A 23,305-nucleotide genomic window follows, 5' to 3' on the forward strand; every position below is an offset into this window, starting at 1 on the left:
AGCCTGTATATGTCTAGAAAACACCTGAAACATTGGTAAAACAGCATTTTCCATGGACTGTTTCTCTGTGTGTCTCAAGTTTTGTACAAAACCTCAGCTGGCTCCACACTGGGCTGTCCTGTGCATGCCAAATATTCGCAGGACGCTGTTTTTCAGCAGCACCCTCACCTTTGCAATCGATCTCTGTTTCAGCAAGCTGATTTACAAGTACATCTTTTCTGAATCATTATCTGAGCCGGCTGCCAGTTGGCCCGAGGCAGAGATCCAGGCACTCGAGACTGGGAGAATCGGTTCCAGCTGCACTCCCTAATTAGGAAAACCCTGGTCTGGAGCCGGATGTCCAGATGCCTTGCCAAGGAGCGTATCATTTGGTTCAACAAACAGCGTTTTGAGGGGAAAAAAAAAAAAGAAAAAGAGGGAAGATGTAACAGGACAAAGGTCACCTGCCAGCAGTTGCTTCTCTATTCCTCGTTTCATCTCCCGTTAGTGTAAGCTGGAGAGGTGGATCGTGGTGGGAAGGGAAGGTCTGGGGAGGTTAAACAAATCCATGGGATTTCAGCTTGGATAGAAATAAGTTTCTCATGCTCCCCACAGAGATGGAAAGTACTTGAAATGCCATTTCTTTCGTGCTTTCGCACCAGGGAAAAACTGAACTTTGCGTTTCGTTGTGTAACAAGAGTTCCAGTGCAATGTGTTTTGTCAGCAAGGAGAATTTGAAAACCTGGTATGTGACACATCTCAGCTAAAGCCTTGTGCTCCCCGTAGTGTCTTCATTTCAAACACAGACTCAAGCTCTTTTTAAAGGTTTAGTTTTTTTTTCTTTGCTTGTTCTGGTGACATGAATTAACAGACGTGAAGCTTCCAGGAATAGATTTAATAATATCAGGAAAAATACTGGTGCTTTTGCCACCAATGCCATTTAATCTGTCTCAGCAACGAGATCAAGTGACTTGCCAAAAGTTTGAGTGTTTTCCAACAATAGGATTCCTATAGTAATATGAGAATGTCGTTGCACAGGATATGGTAAAAAAGGCAGTGCAAAACTCCACTGTGAATGATTTAGCAAAGAAAATAAATATTTCCTCCTCTTCTTCTTCCCACCTCAATTATTCCCATCTTTTCTGCTCCAGAAACAGCTACTTTTTAAAGTTAGATAAGCAAGGATTAACCAGTCTGTTCCAAGGGATCTGTAGGAAATTGGAAGTTTCTACCTACAGATTATTGCTAATCATAGGAGATTACTTTGATAAGAATAATTTACCTGTTATATGAAATCTGCAATGTGGACTTTGACAGCTTGTTCTTCTTTGGCCCTTTAGTGTCAGTCTTTTGTGCTGGAAGTACATTTGAATGAAATTCATGGAAAACCATCTGGTAAAAGAAGCCTGCCTGGATCTGATTTATCTCTGGCCAGCCCTCTGGATTTCCTTGTGCACTGGTTGACATTCACAAGTTGATGTTCTCCTGTTGTAGTTTCCTGCTCGATCCGAGACAACTGTGGGTTTCTTACTGTAAAGCATTTGAGGAAAATATTGATAACTCAGTGGAATTTGTTGCTTTATTACGTAAGGTTTTTTAAACAAAATTTTGGATTTTTTAAGATCTTGTCATAACTCAATCCAAGAATTTCTTCTTTATCCTTCTCTGCAAGTTATTCTCTATTTAGCTGTTTTAAAAAGTGAATAAGACAGCACATGTGGCAGCTCTTCATCCTGATGGCATTCACATGTAACTCATCACATTACTGGCACACTGAAAATAACCTTTCCGCGAGGCTCCCCCAGCAGTTACCCCTATCCCACTGCTCGTGAATCCTGATGGATTTTTTCCCTTGCTGTTTTTGTGCTCCTCTCTGTGCCCCACGACAAGGTGAGGTGCTCCAAGGGCATCTCGCCCATGTTTGGTGCCAGCAGTTACCAACATTAGATCAGGTTCACTGATTGCAACTCTGCATTATTTCTTTGCCAAAAAACATGTTGTGGGCCCTCTGCTCTGGCTATTTTCTGTATTCTCTTTTTTTCCCAAGCTGTGGCTAATGAGTCCAGCTGTTTGCTCTGCTGCTCAGGACTCTCTGTTGCTCAATGACAAAAACCAACCTCTTTTTTCATGCCAACCACGGATAAACACAGTGCCATTGGCATCTTGGAGTTCTGCTAGTAAAGTGTTAAAGTATATTTTAGTGTACTTTATTAAAAAAAAAGGTTCATCAAACATCCTCTAAGTGTTTTGAGATGTGGTAGGACTGAAGGAGATCTCTTGATCTCTTCTTTCCTCTCTTCCCTTCACCCAAGGAGACAAAGCCATGAAGCCTGTTATGGTGAGTACGCTTAAAAAAACACTTCTTGAAGTGGAGCTGAGTTACATTCCTTTGTTAATATATTGTTACATATAAACTGAAATTCTGCTTAGCAAAAAACTTCTGTGGCAGGCTGTCTAGGTGAAAGAAAAATAACACAAAAGCGCTTAGCAGTGGTGTGACATGTTGCTGTAAAGCAATAGCCAGGAATACCAAGAGATTTCAGTCCAAATGGAGAATTTCTGAAAATTAATTTTGGATGCTTGATACAAAATAGAAAGTAACGTAATTTCTGGCAGAGGGGTTGACAGCAGACGTAATGCATCATTGCAATGGCCCAGCCTGTGTGTTAAATGGAAATTAGCTCCATGTAAAAAGCTGCAGAGAGAGTAGAGTTCACAGAAAACAAAAAAATAACAAAAGCAGAGGCTGATGTACTGGTGTAATAGTTGCCCTGAACTAGAAACGTTCTGATGTAATAGAACCGGTGAATATGGCTTGAAATTACTGCAGTTCTTTAAACGTGAAGGTGACTTAGTGCAAATGAAATGGAGCTCACAGTGTCCAACCCATTCCTGGGCTGGTTTGTGCTCCCTGTTCTGCAGACAGCACAAAAGGGATGTTTGTTGGAATCTGCGTTTCCCACCTTCCCTGATACCTCCACCCTCATGCCTGAAGCCATGGAAATCAAAAGCAGAGATATTGGAGCTTTGGATCAGCCCTGAACACATTGTGAGACTGTCCACATCCTTGCAACAGGATCCCAGGGGTTGTTCAAGTGCCTTTCCTCCAAAGCAGGAGAAACAGATCCCAGGGCAACCAGATCATTTACAGGAGCTCTTTCCCTCCTGCTTGCACTCCGTTTAAAAGCACATTTTCTAACTCATCTCCTCCAGAACACTGGAAATAATGTTCCTTTCTCTGTGTTTTTCCCCAGGGGTGACACAGAAGCAATGGAGCACTGACGGTCACAGGACATGCTCAGGCCTTCAGCAGGAGAGTGCTGGGGGGGGCACATCGAGCTCTACCAAGGTAAAATAAATAAATTCTGTTTGGATAGCAGTCAGCAGAACGCATGAGGGTTTAGAAAACAATCACTGATTGCTGAGCAGTGTGTTTGGACTTGGTTTTGTTTAGCTAGGCTTAGCTTAGGCAGCAGAAAAGCCAAATAAAATGATGGCTAAGTGTTGTGATTCTGTGCGCTCTTGGTCGGGGGGAAAATTGCCTGTTTTGTTGGGGAAAAGAAGTTGTTAAAAACACCCCAGGAGACTAAATCAAGTGGCATCCCAAATATCAGTACACTCTGCCTGAGATGTTCTCAAGATAAAGCCTGAAGCTTTCAGATCCTCGCAATTACTTTGTGTAAGTGTGGATTTTTCTCACAGGGTGCAGTGAAGCTTGAAAGCTCCCAACGAGCAAAGGATCTGCTGGTCAAACCTTAAGGATCCATTTCTTTGCCAAAGATTGGGAGGAGGAAATAATACAAATATCCAAGCAGAAAAAGGAAAAGCAAATTATTTAAAATACTGGTGCAGGAGTTGTAGCTAATCAGGAGCGTTTTTGACATGCCTTTGGACTCTTGCAGGATGTCTCCATCTGTGCAGCCCTTAACAAAAGGAATAAATGTCAAATTAGCTACTGGAGCATGAGAGATGCATCCAAAATAAAGTCTCTCAAGGAACATTCTTCTTTGGTGCCCTGTAGAAATCTTGGGGAAGGCGAGAGTTTTGGAAGGCATGCAAAGGTCTTAAACCTGGAGGCAGAAGTAAATGAAGTGCAGAAAATATGAGGCAAATGTTGTTACAAACCATGAAAGAAACAGAGAAGGAAGAAAATGCTTTCCCTGGGGCTGTGAAATTATTGAATTGTCAAAACCACAGGCAGCTGGTTTAAAGAGTTGATAAAATTTATTTGGCATTTCACCTCGTTAATAAACGCTTGATCTACCTCTACCCATTTGGGTTCCCAATCACCTCCTTCTAAAGAGTTACAAGGGAGCCCAGTTTTGGTGGTGTTTCCCTGCACGGAGGACAGGAACACAGGAATGCTCTCATAGGATCTCAGGTTTGGGTTAGAAGGGTCCTTAAAGATCATCTCCCCATGTGGTTTGGTGCAGTGTCCCAGCTGTGGCACCAAAGCCCTGACAAGGATGACCCTGGTATCTGGGAGGCCACAACACTGCCACCCTCACAGTCTGAATAATATTGTGTTCTGTGAAACCCTTGTTGAGCTGATTATCAGATGAGAGACGCCCAGATAGGACTGGGGTGAGCTCATAACAAGCAGGAGTAAATGGCACCTAAACATGGGCTGAGCTTTCATTATGGAGCTGATCCTCAGATCCTGCATGCCAATTCAGTGTTTGGGTTTTTTATTTCCATCAGGATCAAAAGATCTGGGAGCACAGGGCAAGAGCAATCTAATCAGCCAATTTACAGCAGCAATGAGATTAGGCCAGATGCTTTATTGCGTGTGACTTATGTGACCAGCCACGTGGATAATAATAGCAGGAGGTTTTAAACTCAGGTTTACTCTTTGTCAGAGAGCTGGAACATGAAAGCACCTCCTTTGACTTCTCAAGTGAAGTAATATATGGAATATCAAGATAGATGTTTACTGTCATGGAGGGAAAATGAATCTGGGCCACTGTCAATCAATCTTGGACATAGATTTTTTTATATCATTGGTAGGTATCACCAAGTAATTATAAGCAAGAGGGAACTAATTAATTAAAATAGTACCCAGAACTCCTATCTGAGTAATGGTACCACTTTTGTGGGAGGGATCATGGAGAAGTTTCTCCATGCTTATAACTGATGAGGTTGTAGAGCTGTGATGACCTTTGTGCCCACAGGTTCTCTGCACCATGTGATGTCATGCATAATGACCCATAATATATTTAAATGTACTTCAGGTTCCAGCAGACCATCATGAAAGAGAGGTTTAGAGTCTGAAACTGGCACTTACCTTTGCCATGTCCATTTTTAAACAGCTACAAATCCCAAATGTGGTGACAGAATAAATACTCAAAATAATAGTGTGGAATACACAATTTAAACTTCTTTAATATTTTTTTTCATTGAAGCCTCCAAGACAATTCAGAGCTGATTTCAAGAACGTGTTCTTAAGTGACAAAAAAATTTAATATGAGTAGAAAATTAAGAAGAGATATTGAACAAAACTGTCTGTGATTGAACAAAACTGGTGTGATAGCTGGTAGATGAGAAACAGTTGCACATAGAGTATGTTGATAATTTGAATCTTTTCATTTGCAGGAATCTCTGTCTTCACAAAATACAGCCTTGATTTCACCAGTAATCATTTCACAGATGATTGATGGGAATAAATCCAAAGGAAAGCAGCCTGCCTTGCCTATGCAGTCCATGATCCCCCAGCCCAGTGCTTGCCACACAAAGCAGTCTTCGTCTAATCAGGGGTCAGTCAAGGTTACCAGAGCATTTTTGGTACTTCCCAGCAGACTGGAGGTTCAGGCATCTTTAGAAGACACCAAGTCACCACTGGACTCTCACATCACAGAGAAAAAACGGTGTCCCAAGCAGCAGAACGGGTTTGCCTCCATAACTGTGACAGCCAGGCGTGTGGCTGTGGGCTCTGGGGACACAGCATGTGGCCCTGGGGCTGTGCAGGACCCCAGCATTGTGTCCCCCACCTCCAGCAGGGTCCCTGCTCTCCTCCCTCAATGGCCTCCACCAGGCCACACACCCCAACGTGCCTCTCCAGGAAAGGTTTCTGAGTCTTGCCCAAGATTAGGTGAAGAGCCACAAAAGCAGCTTTTTGACCCTGGAATCAAGGAGACTGGCTTGGGCCTTGAAAGCAGTGATGGGATGGAGAAAGTACCACCTTCATTCCTCTCCTGTGTCCACCTCCAGGTTTCTCAGCGGTGCCCAAGTACCATCTATTATTTCGACAAGTCCCTCGATGTGTGCATTGCCCAACCTCGAATTAAATGCCAAAAAACATATAGATCCACGTTATCCTTCAATATAAAGTGCAGTTTGTCCAGATTAACAGCAGATGGAGTAGATGGCATAGCTAATGGAGAGCCCATGGAGGAGACAGCTCCAACAAAGCTCCCAGGAGCAAACAAGACTCCACTCAGATCAGACTTGAGTGCAGACTTCACAGAAAATAAGGTAATTAATAAAGTGAAAACAAAGGAAGGCTGTTTGGGTAGCAAATACCCTTTGCAAAGTGTCCTTATCTCAGAACTTCCAGCATTTGTGGATATACCCAGAGGACATAATAACGTAGTAGCAACAAAGAAGGAAGATGATGAGCATTCTGGCAGCTCTCACAGTCTGTTTTCCCTCCAACTTCCTAATTCAAGTGGTGAGCCAGGTAAGTGATTTCCTTAAACCTCAGTCTGGTGGAGCAGAGGTTCAGGCTGGAACAGACCCACCGCAGTGATTTTGTGTGAGCAGATAACAGTAATGCTTGTTTCTGCAAAGGCACAGTGAGTCAGAGCACAGCCCAGCTTTCAGTTCCAGGATTGCCATGAATATTTGCCATGCTGCTCATCAGCTGATAGGGAAAACTCCACCTGTGTTTTCTGCACTAAACCTCTACTTTTAACCATCTATTACTGTAATTTTTTTTTTTTCTCCCTGTAACATGCAAGTGCTTATCCCCTGAAAATAACTAGGTCTTTCTTTGAATAAGGGCTGAATTTCAAGGTGTGAAATTTGGAAGATGACTGCACTGAGCTCAGTTTTGTGCTCCTTGCAATCAAAAATTATCTTGTTTTCAGCTTTTAGTTTAGAAGGCTACAGTAACAAGCCCAGGGTTTTATAACTAATGGATCCAGGTAAATGGTTTGCAAATCTTGAACATATTTGTTTCCAACATTTCCAAGCATTTTGCAAGCATAAAATTTCCTTTGCAACATTGCTCTTGGGGAAGGGAGAGGTGCCCTGGGGATTGCTTGGTGCCCAGAGTGGTACAGCTCCTGCTGCACTGGGTATTTTACAGTGCAGCTGTTTTCCAGCACATTTGGATAACCACAGCTGAGTTTATTGACTTTCCAGGAAGGGAAGGTGGATGGGAGGAATGTCAATGAGCAAGTCTGTTTTTCAGCAAAAGCACGATGATTAAAACTTACCCCCTATGTATCCCACGACCTTGGGCTACATTTAATTGCAATTACCTTGTTCTTATATGGTCTTTTTGGTCTAAGGGTCAGTGTATGAACATAAGCTACTTCCTAAGATTCCTCTGTAGCTTCATCTTCCCAGTGTGCACATGGAAAAAAAAAGATGAGAAGCTGCATCTTGTCTTGAGGGCTGGACAAGGTACAAATTCCTTGAAGTTACTGCTGCTCTCCCTTTCCCATGCCTGAAATCAATGACACTGATCCTGCAGCTATAGGGATGCAGGAGCAGCACCTGAGAGAAAATATCCCTTTGTGTTTCCAAGCATAATCCATGCTGCGTGTTGTTGGGAGGGAGATGGCACAGAGGGAAGCGGGAGAGGGAAGATGCCAACCAGTGCTAAAGGGTTGGAGGGAGAAATGTAAAGGGATGACAGCATCAAATTAAGCTTTTCATTGCATACATCCCAATTTCAAATAACAATGTCCTCCTGAAGTTTCCGTAGGGAGTGTCACGTATTCAAGGCTTTGTTCAAAACCATCTAAGGTGTCCCTGTGATATTCCACCGAAACAAGGAATAAAATAACACTGAGCCTTCCCTTGGCTTGGTGATACCATGGTGGCCATGGAAGAATTGCTTTTACCAGAAGCAATTAGAAAGTGAAATGGGACACTGCTCACGGTTCCACAGTTTTACTGAAAAGAGGAAATCAGTGAGGTAAGAAGCTGAGAAATACTGGTTTCTGAAAAAGGACTTCCACCATTTGTGTACACAAGAATATAGGTGTAAATAAACATGGGAAGTGTTACCTTTTTAACTGCTTCCACCTTTTGTGTGAGCAATAATGTAGAACGTAAAGATATATATTTCTCTTGCTCGAACCCTTTGTAACATATAAGAAGGTGTTTATCAGCTTACTACAACTTTCCTGTGTGAAATTTGTATAAACAACCAGAATAATGCTGCAAAACAACAGCCTTTCTCCCCAGGATCACTGAAGTAATGAGGTCTTGCACTGCCATCAACCATTAAAGGTGACAATCATGAGAAACCTGGTTAAACACACGAAACATCCACACTGCTCATTAAAATGAAAGGCAATTGGTATGATTTTAACCTGGGAGGAATGACAAAGTGAGTCCCCTTTAGTTCTGGGTCAAATGAGGGAGAGAAGTGATTAATATGAGATTAATCATAGAATCATTAAGGTTGGAAAAGGCCTTCAAGTCCAACCATCCTCCAGCATTACCAAGGCCACCACTAGCCCATGTCCCCAAGTGCCACATCCACATGGCTCTTAAATCCCTCCAGGAATGGGGGCTCCACCTTTCTGGGGAAGAAATTTCATATGACAACATATTCCCAATTATTTTAGATATTTTTCCCTCCAGTATTTACTAGCTCATATCCACTCATGTTAAGCTTTAATCTGCTAAATGTTTATGCAATTAAATGTTTGTGAAATGAAATGTTTAAAAAGAAGGAAGAACTAGCAAAGAAGGGGCAGCAAACAACTTTTGACACCATGTTAGTACTTTAACATAGTTATCTTGTTGGCTGAAGGAACTGCAGAAAGCACTTTGTCCATCACATTTCTGATGACCCAGAAAGTTGGAGTTTATATTGGTTTGCAGCTGGAGGCAATACCTTCCTGCCAGCAGAAATACAAGTGGTAATAACATCACCATGGTTAAAAAAAAAAAAAAAAGAAGAAGAAGAAGAAAAATTACTTTCAAGGCTACACTTCTGTGTATGAAATCTGTAAATGTAGTTTCCAGGATGTACAGGCTGCTTTATTAGGATCTGAATTGGAATGAGCACCCAAATACTTCTCTGCTTTACAGGTGCTGGGGCCAGGTTTGCTGTCTCCTAAAGGGCCAGTTGAGTCACGGCCTCTTTGGAATGTCTTTTTCCTAATTTTTTGGTGTGACTTCACTAAAGAAATGATAACTCTACTTACAGGATTGTTCATAGTATTTCGTGTTCAAATCCAAGTATTCAAGTCTTGGCTTTACACAGACCTGGATAACCTAATCTAAGGCCCTGCTTTCAGCAGGAGGCTGCTCCAGGTAATCTCCAGAGTTATGTATTTCCACCATGTGCCACATATGAAAAGGATATTTTAGGATTATTAATGAAATGTAAATTTTGGGCTATGCTCATGAGTGGTTATTATATGTAGAAGTCCAAATCTCTCAGACTCAGTGTTCAAAGCCGTGTTTCGTGCTGTAGCATCCCAAGGATGGAATATGATCCCGTGATTTCATCACTATGGACTGTATCTTCTACCAGCTCCATTGTTTTGGGTCTCTACATCCATCATCTGGCAAAAAATTGAATTCCAAGTGCTGCAAAATCCATGTTACATGTGAAGTCAGACTTGAACTGCGGGAGGCCGTAGAGTAGTGGGACTTAAATGTGTTTATTTTAGTGAGTGACCAGCATCTACATCCCCTGGGCAGCTGGAGGAGCGTGTGAAGTGGCCCACTGAGAGCCACAGGACCCCCCTCAGAGCATGGCTAAGGGGAAACCCTGGCCAGGCTCCATGGGGTCCTTGTCACGGGTGATGGATGTGCATCACCCTCCCTTTGGTCACAGCTTTTAACAAGCTGTCAGAACCTGCTAACGCTGCTTTTCAGGGAATGCTGCAATTTCCTTCACTGTCTGCAGCTGATGTCTCATAAATACAAGGTAAGTTAAAAATGAAAAGATTAGTCTTGTTTCTGCTGAAGACAGGAACATTTATAATCTTGATTTCTCACTTACATTTCGTGAAGTGTATATTCCACATGAATATCTAGTTTTCCATCCATCTTTTACAGTCTATTACCTACTGGGCTCTATGTTGAATTATTAAAAAGGGGCAAAGAGAAGAAAATGGGACAACTTTAAATTCCTTTTGACCTCTTGATTAAACAGTATCATCACTTTTCTATGAAAGATTATAAATGCCAACGTCTGAATTTATCTGTTTAAGCTTAAATAACTGTAAACCTCTTGATGCCTGAGCACCTTCACAAACATCAGCTATTTTCTAAACCAAAATAGTTTCTGCTAACAGCTACAGTTTTATTCTTCTTTTGTTGTCATATCCAAAACTGCTGTGCAGAGTTATTAAGGAAGAACCACTGAGGTGGAGAGTAAATCCAGTTTGGATGGTGGGTGCTGTGCTGGCTTCCTCAGCTCTGTGTTGAGATACAGAAGATGGTCAAGGAGGGTGGGGGGAGATGAAAAAAGGGGCATGTCATGAATCACACTCCTATGTAAACATCAGGATTGTGGGATATGTATCAGCACTGGTGTGCAGCAGGACCAGGGCAGTGACTGTCCCCCTGTGTTGGACTCTGTGGGAGCCTCAAATCCTGGGGTCAGTTTTGGGCACCTCACAAGAAGAGAGACATTGAGGGGCTGGAGCGTGTCCAGGGAAGGGAATGTAGCTGGGGAAGGATCTGGAGCACCAAGAGCAGCTGAGGGAGCTGGGGGGGCTCAGTCTGGAGAAAAGGAGGCTCGGGGGGACCTTCTCTCTCTCTGCAACTCCCTGACAGGAGGGGGAGCCGGGGGGGTTGGGCTCTGCTGCCAGGGAACAAGGGACAGGATGAGAGGAAATGGCCTCAAGCTGTGCCAAGGAAGGTTTAGATTGGAAAATAGGAAACCAAAAGAGTTGTCCAGCCCTGGCACAGCTGCCCAGAGCAGTGGTGGAGTCCCCATACCTGGGGGGATTTAAAAGCTGTGTAGAAGTGACTCCTGGAGATGTGAGTTAGTGGTGACCTTGGCAGTGCTGGGGGAGCAGTTGAACTCAATGACCTTAAAGGTCTTTTCCAACCTTAACGATTCTGTGATTCCATGAGTGAGTCAGCAGTGGAAGGTGAATGACACAGACAGGGGATGGTTGTAATGGACATGGTCAGCAGGAGCTGTGGGCACTGGGAACCAGTGGGGGTGTCCGGGGGAGTTGTTCCTTCTGCAGAACTCTGGAGTGAAATGCTCAGGAGGGGAAGAAAACATTTACATCAGTGAACAGGATAGATCAGAGAGCTGGTAATGGAGTTGCTTATATCTTTTCCCAAAGAGAATGGCAGGTGACTTGAAAGCATAATTCACTTAATTAAAATAACCCTAGTCAGTGAAGAGGGAAAACTGAGATGGGATCTGGGCTTTTGGGGTGTTCAATGGCCCCAGATGATTACAGGCTTGTTTCCTTCTTAGACAAGAGTTTTATTAACAAGTGCTGAAGTCAGCGGCATGTTTTCTAAGGGGTAAATAGCTAGATTTTAATTTGTTTCAAGAGCTATTTTAATTTCTTTATGCAGTGCTCAGGTATGTATATACATACTCCTACTGGAGTAAAAGCAGAACAGCTGGTGCTGTGGGACTTTGAGGTGCTTCTACCTGCAAAATAAAAATATATTTGTGCTTTAAATACACATCGAAGAGCCTCTGATACTTGAGATGTTTTGCATCACGAAAATCCTGTAGGTCACTTTTAAACTAATATGTACTCCTGGTAATCAGAATGGGCTAACTAGGAAATCTGAAGACTATAAGTGGTATTTACTTTCCATTATTAAATAGTATTTGAAATGTTATGGTGAAAGAATGTGGCCTATCTGGTGTTCTCACCTCGTCTTCTGTATATGGGAAAGTCACCATGCAGTAAGGCAAGCACAAGATTTGTGTATGTGTAAATAATATATATATATATATATATATATATATATATATACATGAACAAGATATAATTAGAGGAAAGCTGTTCCTTACAATATGGAATTTATTGTATAGAAACTTGAGTAGCTCCAGCTGATGCCAATTAACTCTCCAGCCTGTGAATGTGTACAGCAGCAGGGATGGTGAAGACAGGAGAAATATGAAATATGGCACACAAGATTTTACTTTAGCTTGCACCTGCTAAGCACAGAGAGCCAAATCTTCAGCTGATGTCAACCAATAGAAATATCTGCCTTCAGAGGGGTGACACTGATTTACATCAGCCCAGAATCTGGCCAGGGACGTTACTGACTTGGCACTATGGACACAGCAGCTGGTGCCGACTTGTTAAGAACAAAGCACCACATGCCAAAAAGCCCATTAAAAAGCGCTCCTTTGATGTTTCCCTTCATCTGGTATAAATTTAAAATGGAGGAGGCTGTCAATTTTCCTTAGTCTAGACATTTTGTGTCATTGGGTCTGTGTCACACTGCAGTGTGACCTTCATGTACTGCGTCACATGCTCAGAAATTGAGAATTCGATCCTTTCAGATGCTGAAAACTCAGTGGGGAATTGGCAGTCCTGTTCTGGGTGACTCTGGAAGATGCTGCCAGGCTTCAAGACAGACCCCAGCCTGTGGGATGGGCAATAGCAGTTGTCTGTGTTTATCCTGGAGCTTTTTTATTCACTTTTTGGAAGTAAGAGGACGCCTCTTCTCTGCTGGACCCTTTCGCATTTATGGAGTACCAAACTCTTGAGCTTTATTTTTTGTTTCAGTTACCTGCTGCCGGTTTCCCCATCCTCTGGTGCGACCAAGGAAGGAGTGATGATGTCTTTGAGTGTAAGAGAAGTAAGGGATCAGCGTGGAGGGGTATTTATTGTTCCATTTATTTAAACTATGGGACTCAGAAGAGTTGTGTGGCCTGCCCTTCATATGGATAAATGTCTACCCTTGGAGATCTTAGACAACAGATGAAAGCAAGAGGGATGGATGATGTTCAAGTTGTGTTAGTCAAAGCTACCCTTAAGCTGTTTTTCAGTGATGTCACTGTGATGGCACACTGGCCCAGGCTGAGATTATTTTCCTATATGATTTCTCTGTGGTTTAAGGCAATGAGCAGCCAGGGATGGTTGGGGGGATGGTTGGGTTTTCTTGGTTATTCTTTTGTTTGGGATTTTTTTGTGGATGCTTTTGTTTTTCTAAGGGCATGATCATAAAATAATTTGGCTGGAGTTGAAGGAGCTCCTAACCTTCAGATGTCTTTTGGGGATTAAAGGCCCAGTTTTATGTTATGGGACATAGCAATGAATGTGTTGGATAGAAAGGTCATTATTTCTCGAGAAGACAGAGGGATGTCTACTCTGTTAATGATGTTATGGAACACATTTCTATGAGTGAAACACACAAATTAGAATTATTTTCCCAAAGATCTTTGTATTGTCTGAAGATCCAAGTTGGTTTGGCTTGTGAAAGTTAAGGGTTTGATTCTTCTGCTGTTTTCCATCTTCGTTAGGTTGGACTTCATGATGTTAAAGATCTTTTCCAACCTACACAATTCTATGATTCTGTGATTCTATGACATTTCTATCTGGGGTTGTCAGAGTTGGTAAAAATGTGAGACAGTTTTGGAGTGAAAGACTCTGGAGGGTGCAAGTCACTCGTTAGCACTCAGGGCAAGCGGCAGCAGATGGAATACTGGAATCATTAAAATAATGATTAAAAGAGTTGGCTATGTGGATTCAGTGACTGCATTATGCCACTAGAGTAAAGGGCCTCATTTTGCCCTAATTCACACTTGGTTTAAACCAGGAACAACCCTTCTGCAGTCTGTGAAATGAATACTTGGCTCAGCCTGGCTGCGGTAAATTATCAGAAAGAGCTGAACTAGGTGCCTTGGACATGATGAGAATAACAAGTGGTCGATACATTTCTTACCCAGCAAATCACCATTTAAATGTCCTGAATCATCCTGAACATTTTTTTTTAAAGTCACACTGCATCAGATTACTCCTTGAGTCATTACAATAGTGCCTGATAGCTTCTAGCATGACATCCTGGAAATGCAAACATGGATTTCTGACTCCGAGGTTTTTGGTTCGTGGCTGTTACTGGGAATGTCTCACAAGTACAGCAGCAAATTTCAAAGTATTTTTCAATAACTGTTTCCATGGTTCTTAACAATATGAACACACATCCTCTCACTCTAAGGACCAGTTGCCCGGGAGTGTTGCGTCTGTTAAAGACACAGGTCTGGCACAGAATGGTCGAAAAAACAAGGCAAGAAAAACTAGGATGATTCAAAGCATGAGTCTAAAACCTAAGACTGATTGTCTTAAATGAGAAAATAATTACCAGGTGCTCGACCAACCTCCAAATTATGAAAGGTTTAATGAAAAGGAAATATTTTTCCTTTTATTCTGTCCCAGCTCATGGGAAGCAAAGGGGCAAAATGTTACCAAAACATGGAAACGCTGTAGTCGACCAGCTGGATATTGGGAGCTCACTGGTGCAAGCTGTCAAATCGAATCATGGAGGTGGATTATTAGCTGCCCACTGAAATGTTCTGCAGCAACAATACACTGTCATGATTTGAAGTGTAAGATGATCTCCTGCAGGTGCCATTGATAGAGTCATAGAATCATTAAGGTTGGAAAAGACCTCCAGGATTATCAAGTCCAGCCTTCAACCGAACACCGTCATGCTCACTGAACTATATAACTTAAATTTCAGTGAAGAAATGTTTCCTGATGTCCAACCTGAACATCCTTTGGTGCAGCTCGAGGCCATTGAACTGCACCATTTTGCTGGTGCAGCCCTTGCAAGTCCTTCTTCCCACCGAACCTCTCCGTGCCAGTCGGAGTCGGTGCCACGTCCTGTCCTCAGCAGCATATCTGTACCCGTGACCTCCCTGAAATAAGTGTCATTCTCTTGTTTGACACCAAGAAAGAAGGCCAGTTAGTTATTTGTGAAGCATTTAGAGAAAATAAATTAGCTATCACCACGGAGAGGCTTATTGTGAGGGGCTGTTGATTAGTTGGTTATGGGATTGTTTGCTCTGAAGCCAAGTGTGGGACTACACTAATTTTGCCAAAAGCCTTCTGTAAACAAACTGTTTCTTGACATCAAGAAGCTCTTCCTACTTTGGACTGATTATAAGGTTTGAAGCCTAGCAGCTCTTAGGTACACTTGATAAGCTTTCTCTTATAAATGATTACAACTTCCTACAGTCAAATATTAGTTTTTGCCAAAAGAAAGCCTTTTTCCTTCTGAGAAATGTGTCCACAGCTGTCAACATGGTTTAAAGAAAACCCGAAAGAGAGAACTAGGAAAAAGATAACCTTTTTTTGTTAGAGATAATTTTTTAATCTAGACTCTTAGCTTGAGGTTTTATTGATATAGCTGAGATAATTAAGCTTTATCCCCACCAGGCAGGGCTGTTTGAAAAAGAATTAGTGCAGGTACAATGACACTTTCATTGGGAGTAATGGGCTGTCTGATTCTCTTGCTTCAAACTTACAAAGTAACCTTGACTTTGGATCTTGACAATTCCGGGAACGGAGTTGAGGACACGACCCAGCCCTGTTTCTCAGGATCCAACCCCAGGTTTTTGTTGAAAGGTAAATCAAGACCTTGTTTAGCATCACATTTTGAATAGGGAGCACGGGCAGAGCTACATTCCCAGCAATTCAGGTAGTTTCCATGGGTGCTAATGCTTAGCAGCAGCTGAAGCTGCCTCTTGTAAACGAGTCATTTGACAAACATCAGGAGGCAGTTTGGGACATGGGGCTCATTGCTGGTCAGCAGAAAGTTTAGTAAAAACATCTGAATTTTGTAGCACTCCTTGCCGACTGCAGCCTGTTGACTGATTAGAAGTGATGCCTTTTCCTCGGCAGCCATGTGAGACATAAATTATCCGTCCTATCTCGCATCCCTTGACAAACACTGAAATAACGAATAATGCTGTCATTGCTCTCAGTGTTTCCATCTTTCTGTGTTACCAGGCTGCCGAGATGATGGGGGCTGTTTACTCATGTCTAAGATTGTGTGGCTTAGCTGTGGCAATCCTTGATTCATGATAAGAATTGAGTCATCAGTCTTTGTCATCGGGAGTCTTGCTTTGGATTAGGGATCGTTGCTCGAGGCACATGTGGGCTCTGTGCAACCCACTCCTACACGTTCCTGGGTCTAAATCTTGAAGAAAGCAGAAGTTTCTCATATTTGAGGAATGTTAATTGCTGCTGCTCTCTGCTTGGGGTATTGGCAGCATCAGCTCCCACCATGGAGGTCCAGGAGAGCTCAGCAGCTCAGGACATGGGGCTTTTATTAAATTAAAATAAAAAAACCCAATGAGTGGTCTGGAACAGAAAACCTACCTACAGTGGGGATGTCTGATCTCATTAATGACACACAGTGGATCAGCACTGTGTGTCTCCTTCCCAGCCACCTTGTGTTGGGCTGACTTGGTGGCCGGGGAGGATTCGTGGTGCTGCGGCTGCTAAAATGAACTTCGGCCAATTTCAAAGGAGCACTTTGTCACAAATCGTCAAAAATCCCCACTGAAACACTGTGAAGAGTCTTCTATGCAAGTATGAAAAGCTGCATTATCCTGCTGTAAAGTGAAAGGGGAAAAAAAAAAGGCAGTAACAATGGCAAAGGGGATGTTTGCCTGGATTGTGTGTGTCTCAAGGAAAGGCAGGTTTAACCTGCTGTAATGCAGGGTCACTTCCCGTTAGCAAAACCCCCTGAAGGGAGAGGAGGGAGAATGTAAAAAGATACTTTACAGTAAAACAATATACTTCTTTTTCTCAGAGATCAAGGATTCGTTTTTTGTTGTTTTTTTTTTTAAAGGAGTTTTTGAAAACCTACCCTTGGTTTCGCAGAATATTTTTAACTCCTCCAATATGGTATGGTTTTCACTAAGCCATTATTTAAAAATTGAGCTGTTGTCATCTTCTTTCTTGCACGGGACAAAAATGACCTTTCTCCAAATGCAATTATGACTTTGTTCCTTAAATTTTTTTCCTGAACTTTTACAACTAGGATCTGTACTCGCTGAATTTTATTAATGGAGTCATTCTGTTCTCTGTTTCTTTGAGTTTTGCTCTCCTGTATCTCCCAAACCATTACACTTTCATGTCTTTGTTCATTAGTTTTAAAGTCTTTCTTCAGCTGGGATAATAGGAAAACCATATATTTCTAGTCATCCAGTTGCAATTCTAGCTGCTCTCAGAGGGGCATATACATTTCAAGTTTGGTTCGTGGGGATTTAGATATACAATTCCAGATAGTCTTAATGAGAGTAACAGTCCTAATTCCCCACACAGTATATTAAAAATGGGTCCAGAATGTACAGAGTGAAACACTGTGATCTTACCTTTAAGTACCTTTGCCTTGTTCTTTTTTTTTTTCTCAATATCATTTGCATCTGTGTTCGTTAGTGAAGGTAATTGAGAGCTGCCCTGAGGATGAGGGAGCTGATCTTTGGAGCCCTTGTCTGGTTTGCTGTGCTGTGTTTTCCTGTGGATTCACTGCACCTGGGTGTACCTTTTGAACAGAAAGGTTAATTCAAGAGGGAGTTGGAGGAAAGAATTTAGCAAATTGACTCTGTTATTATTCTGATTGCCTTCAGTGTTAGACAAGAACAAGACACACCTTTTTTATCACCTTAATTAACTAAAAAAATTTAAAAATCCCCCCATACTGTGAATCTAATAAGGATTAAGATTTAGTTATGATATTAGAACAAGATCTAAGGAAGACAGTTTTCATGCAGGAGGAATGTGGTGGTTTTATACCTGAATTTCATGAGGAATTGTGCTGGTTTTAGTTCTTTCTTAGACATCCTTTTGTTGTCACAAAACACCAAGAAACATCCATCACTTTTTTCTAATTTGAGACCCCATTCCTAGTTTTGTTGGTGCGTTTCTTTCTCTCCTAATCCATGTCTTTACAGGTATTCCCCAGACCTTGTGGGGTGAATGCCAATGGTGGCATTTCTTTTAGCAGGGAAGGGTGCAGTGAGGAGGGAGGGTTGTCTCCACTTGCAATGCATTAAGGCATTTCTTGGAGCTTAATTCTCACTTCCTGAAGGTTCCTGTACTTACACCTGGAAGCCAATATCCACAAATAACTGGTCTCGTAGTTAGGAGTAAATGGAGTGTGAATACTCTTCTTTCTTTTGTTCAGATCAATACACTGAGAAGTTAGAGAGGAGAGATGTGAGAGTCTGCTCCTTCACTCACTCTGGTCTCTCCTGTTTTATCCTTCTTCCTTACAGCCCATTTTGACCACCCTGACGATTCCAGCTGGAGTTTTGGGTACTGATGCCCAGCAGCAGCAAACGGTCCCTCCTGGGGACACAGCCATGCTTTGAGCTGTCTGGCTGTCTCAGTGAAGAAGCTGTTTGGCTTCACAACACACACACATTTGTTGCACAGACCATTTCTTGATATGAAGGCAAATTATCTCCTACTTTGATGTAGCCATGGACGAGCAGAAACTTTTCTCATTTCCAGTTTCTTCTTCTCTCTGTTGTCTGCTGGCCAGTAAACTCTTTCAATTTAAAAGGTGATTTAATGAGATAATTTGTTTTCCATTCATGTTCTTTCTGTGGCTTAGCTCCCCTCTTTTTTTTCCCCTCTATCCATCTAACATTTTGGCTGCCTTATTGAAAGGACTTCCTCCTCTGCAGTTAATGCTACCTGCTGCTTTCTTCATCTTCTCCTACCCCACTGCATGTTCCTACCTCCTCCCACAAACACTCTGTGATGCCCATAACCCATTAATCTGTCCCAATATTTTTTCCTCTCTATGTATCCTAAGATATTCATGGCAACACAGTGTGTGACTGCAGGTACAGGATCAGTCAGGGACTGAAGGAACAGGTCACTGTATATGCATGAACTCTGAGTGTATGCACAGAATTGAGTCTGTCCAGTCTGCTGAGAGCATTTGTATCAAAACTATTTCCCTCTGAGAAGAGAGTTCAGTTTTGACAAAAGATAAGGCAAATATTTGCAGTGCATGAAAAGCAAGGAGAAAAATAAGTTATATCAGAGAGGAGAGGGAGAGCTTGGATGCTACCCCAGAATGTGAGAGCTCTGTATGCACCTCCTTGCTTTGAGCAGATTTCCTGTAAGGCTGTGGAATTGCTTAGGATGGAGTTCATCTCAATCAATGAAATAAAGGACTGTTTTTTTTCTGTCTGTGGTGATCTTCAGGGATCCCTCATTAGAGGATCCCCTGAGAAGCTGACTCTGTCTCCCTGTATGAGCAGTTACAGAGAGGAACTTTAGATGTTATGATTCGAGTTGATGATCTTAGAGGTTTTTGCCAACCTAAACAATTCTGTGATTCTGTGTTCAAAACTTTCTGATCTGCATGGTAAGGGAAAACCAGTAAATGCTGTGTCTTAATGGCTCTGATTTCCTCAGAAATACAGGGTAGTCAAAAAGAGCCACTCAGACCACTAAAATGCATAGGAGACCATCATTTTGTTGCAAGAATATTTCTCATCTATTGTGAGTGGGTTAACAATTGGGAAAGTGAACTGAAAACTTGCCACACTGCAAGATCTGATTTCAGTGAATGACTGTGAAATAAGAAAGTGCCTAAGACAGAATCATAGAAACACAGAATCATTTAGGTTGGAAAAGCCCTCTGAGATCATCGAGTCCAACCATTCCTCCAGCACTGCCAAGCCCACCACTAATCCATGTCCCCAAGTGCCATGTCTACAAGGCTTTTAAATACCACCAGTGCCATCTCATCCTTTCTCATGGATTGGCTCAGAGGAGAAAAACACTTCTAATCTTCCCTCTGTCCTCAACCAAAACATGGGAAAGAAGTGTTTAGAGAGGGGCAGCTGCTGAGAGTGAGTCAGCAGAGAAAGGAATTATGTTAAATCTACTTTTAAAAAGTCTTTGTATTTGAAACACTAGTCATTTATTGAATGTTTTGTGTTCACATTATAGAGTAGGACAATCCCTGCCTGGTTTGTTTGGCACTGTGGTTAGGGCTGAAACCAGTTGGTTTTTTTCCCCTTGTACCTCCCAGACGTCTCAGTTGCATTTTTTTTCAGAGATTTTAAATAGCTATTGATCATTCCCCCCTACATAAATATCTAGGTCTGATCCAGCCTGTAACTAGAACTGCCAATAGGCCATTCATGTACAGGATTAAAAAGGAAGAGCAGAGTTGTGCTGTGTGCATGGCCATGGGGCTGCTGCTACAAGGGACCACTGCCCAGGGGCTTACGGGGACATTGAACAGTTTCCATCTGCTCCTCCTTTCTCTCCTTGCTGATCCTGATGCCCTTTCCATGCTGTCCCTAATTTCTTGGATATAATTTCCTGATTTTTCTTTTTTTTTTTGCTACTCTACTTTTTCTCCCTTCCAAACTCTGCCTAAAATGCACCTTTGTAAATGGCCACTTGGTTTAATCAATTTTAAATCATAGAATCCTAGAGTGGTTTGGGTTGGAAGGGACCTTAAAGATCATCTCATTCCCACTCCCTGCCATGGGCAGGGACACCTTCCACTAGCCCAGGTTGCTCCAAGCCCCTCCAACCTGGCCTTGGACACTTCCAGGGATGGGGCAGCCACAGCTTCTCTGGGCAACCTGTGCCAGGGCCTCACCACCCTCACAGGGAAGAATTTTTCCTAATATCAAATCTAAACCTACTCTCTTTCAGTTTGAAGCCCTTGCCCCTTGTCCTGTCACTCCAGGCCCTGTAAATAGTCTCTCTCTATCTTTCCTGCAGGCTCCTGTCAGGTCCTGGAAGGCCACAATTAGGTCACCCCACAGTCTTCTTATTTCCAGGCTGAACAAGCCCAGCTCTCTCAGCCTTTCCTCACAGCAGAGCTGCTCCAGCCCTCTGATCATCTTGGTGCCTCCTCTGGGCTTACTCCAAGAGGTCCATGTCCTTCCTCTTAAGCAAATAAGAGGCAAGACAAAGATACATAACACAGTTTTTTGTCAGAGATATCTTGACTCTTGCATGCTGTCCGTCAGAGTGTGTATGCATTTTTTCAGAAGGGCAGTGTATTTTTCTGAATAGTGCCCTCTGAGATTGTTTATACCCTCTGTGATTATTTCTGTCAATAACTTTTTGTTACAGTACAGCTGCACAGCAATCCTGATAAAACTTGTATCAGTTACAACTTTTAAAATATATTCCTGAAAGCAGTTTTGCAGGAAATAAAAATCATGTGGACTGTGAAAAAAGTATTCTCATAATATAGGATTTGGGTGGGTTTTTTTCTGTTTCTTACAGGAACACAAATGCTGTTGGGAAGCAGAAGGAGGAGCTGCATTCTTCCAGATGCAGCATCCAGAGAGGCAATCACTGCTGCTGGCTCATCAAAAAGGAGAGATCCCTCCAAAGACACCTCCAAATCCAAAGAGATCCAAGCACAGGGTGTCCTCAAACCAAAACTGTCTGTCTCCAACTGTATGTGCAGCATAAAAACATCATCAAGGATCCTCTCGGAAGAAAACGTTCACAGGCAAAACCAGCTCCTAAAAAGTAAGGTACAAACCCTGCTGGGGTTGTCAGGAATATGGTTTCAATAATACGATGAGATCAGCCTCAAAGAAAAATGTGAAATAATGGAAAGTCAGGCCATTTTTGTCCAGCTTTAAGTGCAGAGTATGAGTCATCTGGTGAGAGATCAATCAGCTAATCTGACTGTATACATTGCTATGGTTAATAGAAAACAAGATTAAAATGAGAAGGATAGGCTTGCTTTGTAAGGAAGGTTCAAGAAAATCTTGAAAAAGCATTAAAATTGCAAAGTCAAGCAGCCCCAGTCCAACCAAGAAGCACCAGAAGTGAGGTTATTTTTACAACCTCGTTCTGATACCTTTCTTTCACTTCTGCAACCTTTTCTTTTTGACACAACAGCCTGAACTGTGATTATCAACAAGGTTTCAGCATGTAAAACATAATTTCCTCTAGTTCAGCAGCGGCTGGGATGTCTTACTTCCAACATTTATTCTCACAGCTAAACTGGAGGTGACACAAGCAGCTGTATTCATGCATAAGATATTTTTGCAGAAGAAAACTGAGATTAATTTGGCTTTAATATCAATGTGTTTGTGAGAAATTTATTCCTTAAAATGCTGTAGTGGTCATACACCCTTTTTTTCTTAATAGTTTTTTGTAGACAGGTAGGCAAAACCTTTTCATTATTGACTATAAAGCTACTGAATGTAACACCCATTTAGCTGGGAGAAGCCTAAATTCTGCTCTCAGTGCCTGAAGTTAAATTTTCCTAACTGGAAGTGAGTTTTGTTTTACAAAAAGTGAAGGATCCACTGAGATCTGTCAAAGACCAAGTTAATCCACACCTCTGTAAACCTGGCTTATTGAGGAGTTTAATTTCGTGTTCACAGGTTTCAAGGTTTATTCCAAAATGTTACTAAGAACAGTATTAGGGAGGAAATACAGCTCAGGCTTTTATAAGGCAAATGTACCCAACACAGATCATTTTAATATGTTTTTTAAGTACAATATAATATGTACAATATGTCATAAAGAGGAAAATATTTGAAGTTTATTGTAACCAAAAATTGAAATAAAACAGTAACGGGCTTTATTCCCAGATACTTAGTGCTAGAAATCAATTTATTTGGCAAGGAAGAAGTACTCCAGTGTGACTTTTCAAAATAGTTCATATGGAGCTCTTCCGAAGTTCTTTTGTTATTTTGGAGTCATTCTGTCCTCCAAATGAGAGTCTTGTCAACTCTGATTTTTGAGCACAGAGCGTCTTTTGGTCCTAATTTGTGCAGGGAGTAGCAGCCAGTGAGCATTAAAATTTAATTATAATTGTAGCAAATAATCTCTTTTTCTCAACGTGAATTGACAGCTTTCATAATAATATGCTGTAATGCATATTAAACTTTGTTGATTATTTTTTTCATGGAGTCTTTCCACTGACTAAGGAATATGTAGAAATGATAGAAAGCAAACAGTATTATCAGCAAAGCAAAAGACCCCAGTATTGTTTATGAAAGTCTCAATGTGGTCAAAAGGAAATGATATGTGATTAAAGTCCATAACAATATGTTATTTTGTGCAATAAATTGGAGTGAACTCAAACTGCAGGTCACAGCGTGATATCCTTTGCTTTCCATGGTGCAACTGTGTCTTGCTTTTGGGAAGGGAAGACCAGCAAACAGATCTAAGTG

The 23,305-nt window shown here is 41.9% G+C and overlaps 1 protein-coding gene across 2 annotated transcripts in view; it reads left to right on the plus strand.

Moving 5' to 3' along the window:
- CUNH10orf90 (chromosome unknown C10orf90 homolog) overlaps window positions 1–23,305 on the plus strand; it is a 63,944-nt gene that overhangs the window by 28,107 nt on the left and 12,532 nt on the right. For both annotated transcript variants that reach the window (XM_018078411.2, XM_018078412.2), the window contains exons 2-4: window positions 3,234–3,328; window positions 5,572–6,655; window positions 21,390–21,641. In XM_018078411.2, the coding sequence (XP_017933900.1) occupies window positions 3,234–3,328; window positions 5,572–6,655; window positions 21,390–21,641 (1,431 nt within the window). The remainder of the gene's footprint in view (window positions 1–3,233; window positions 3,329–5,571; window positions 6,656–21,389; window positions 21,642–23,305) is intronic.

Source organism: Manacus vitellinus, unplaced genomic scaffold, assembly GCF_001715985.3.
Source record: "Manacus vitellinus isolate BGI_N305 unplaced genomic scaffold, ASM171598v3 scaffold_40_pilon, whole genome shotgun sequence".
In the NCBI taxonomy this organism is placed as follows: Eukaryota; Metazoa; Chordata; class Aves; order Passeriformes; family Pipridae; genus Manacus; species Manacus vitellinus.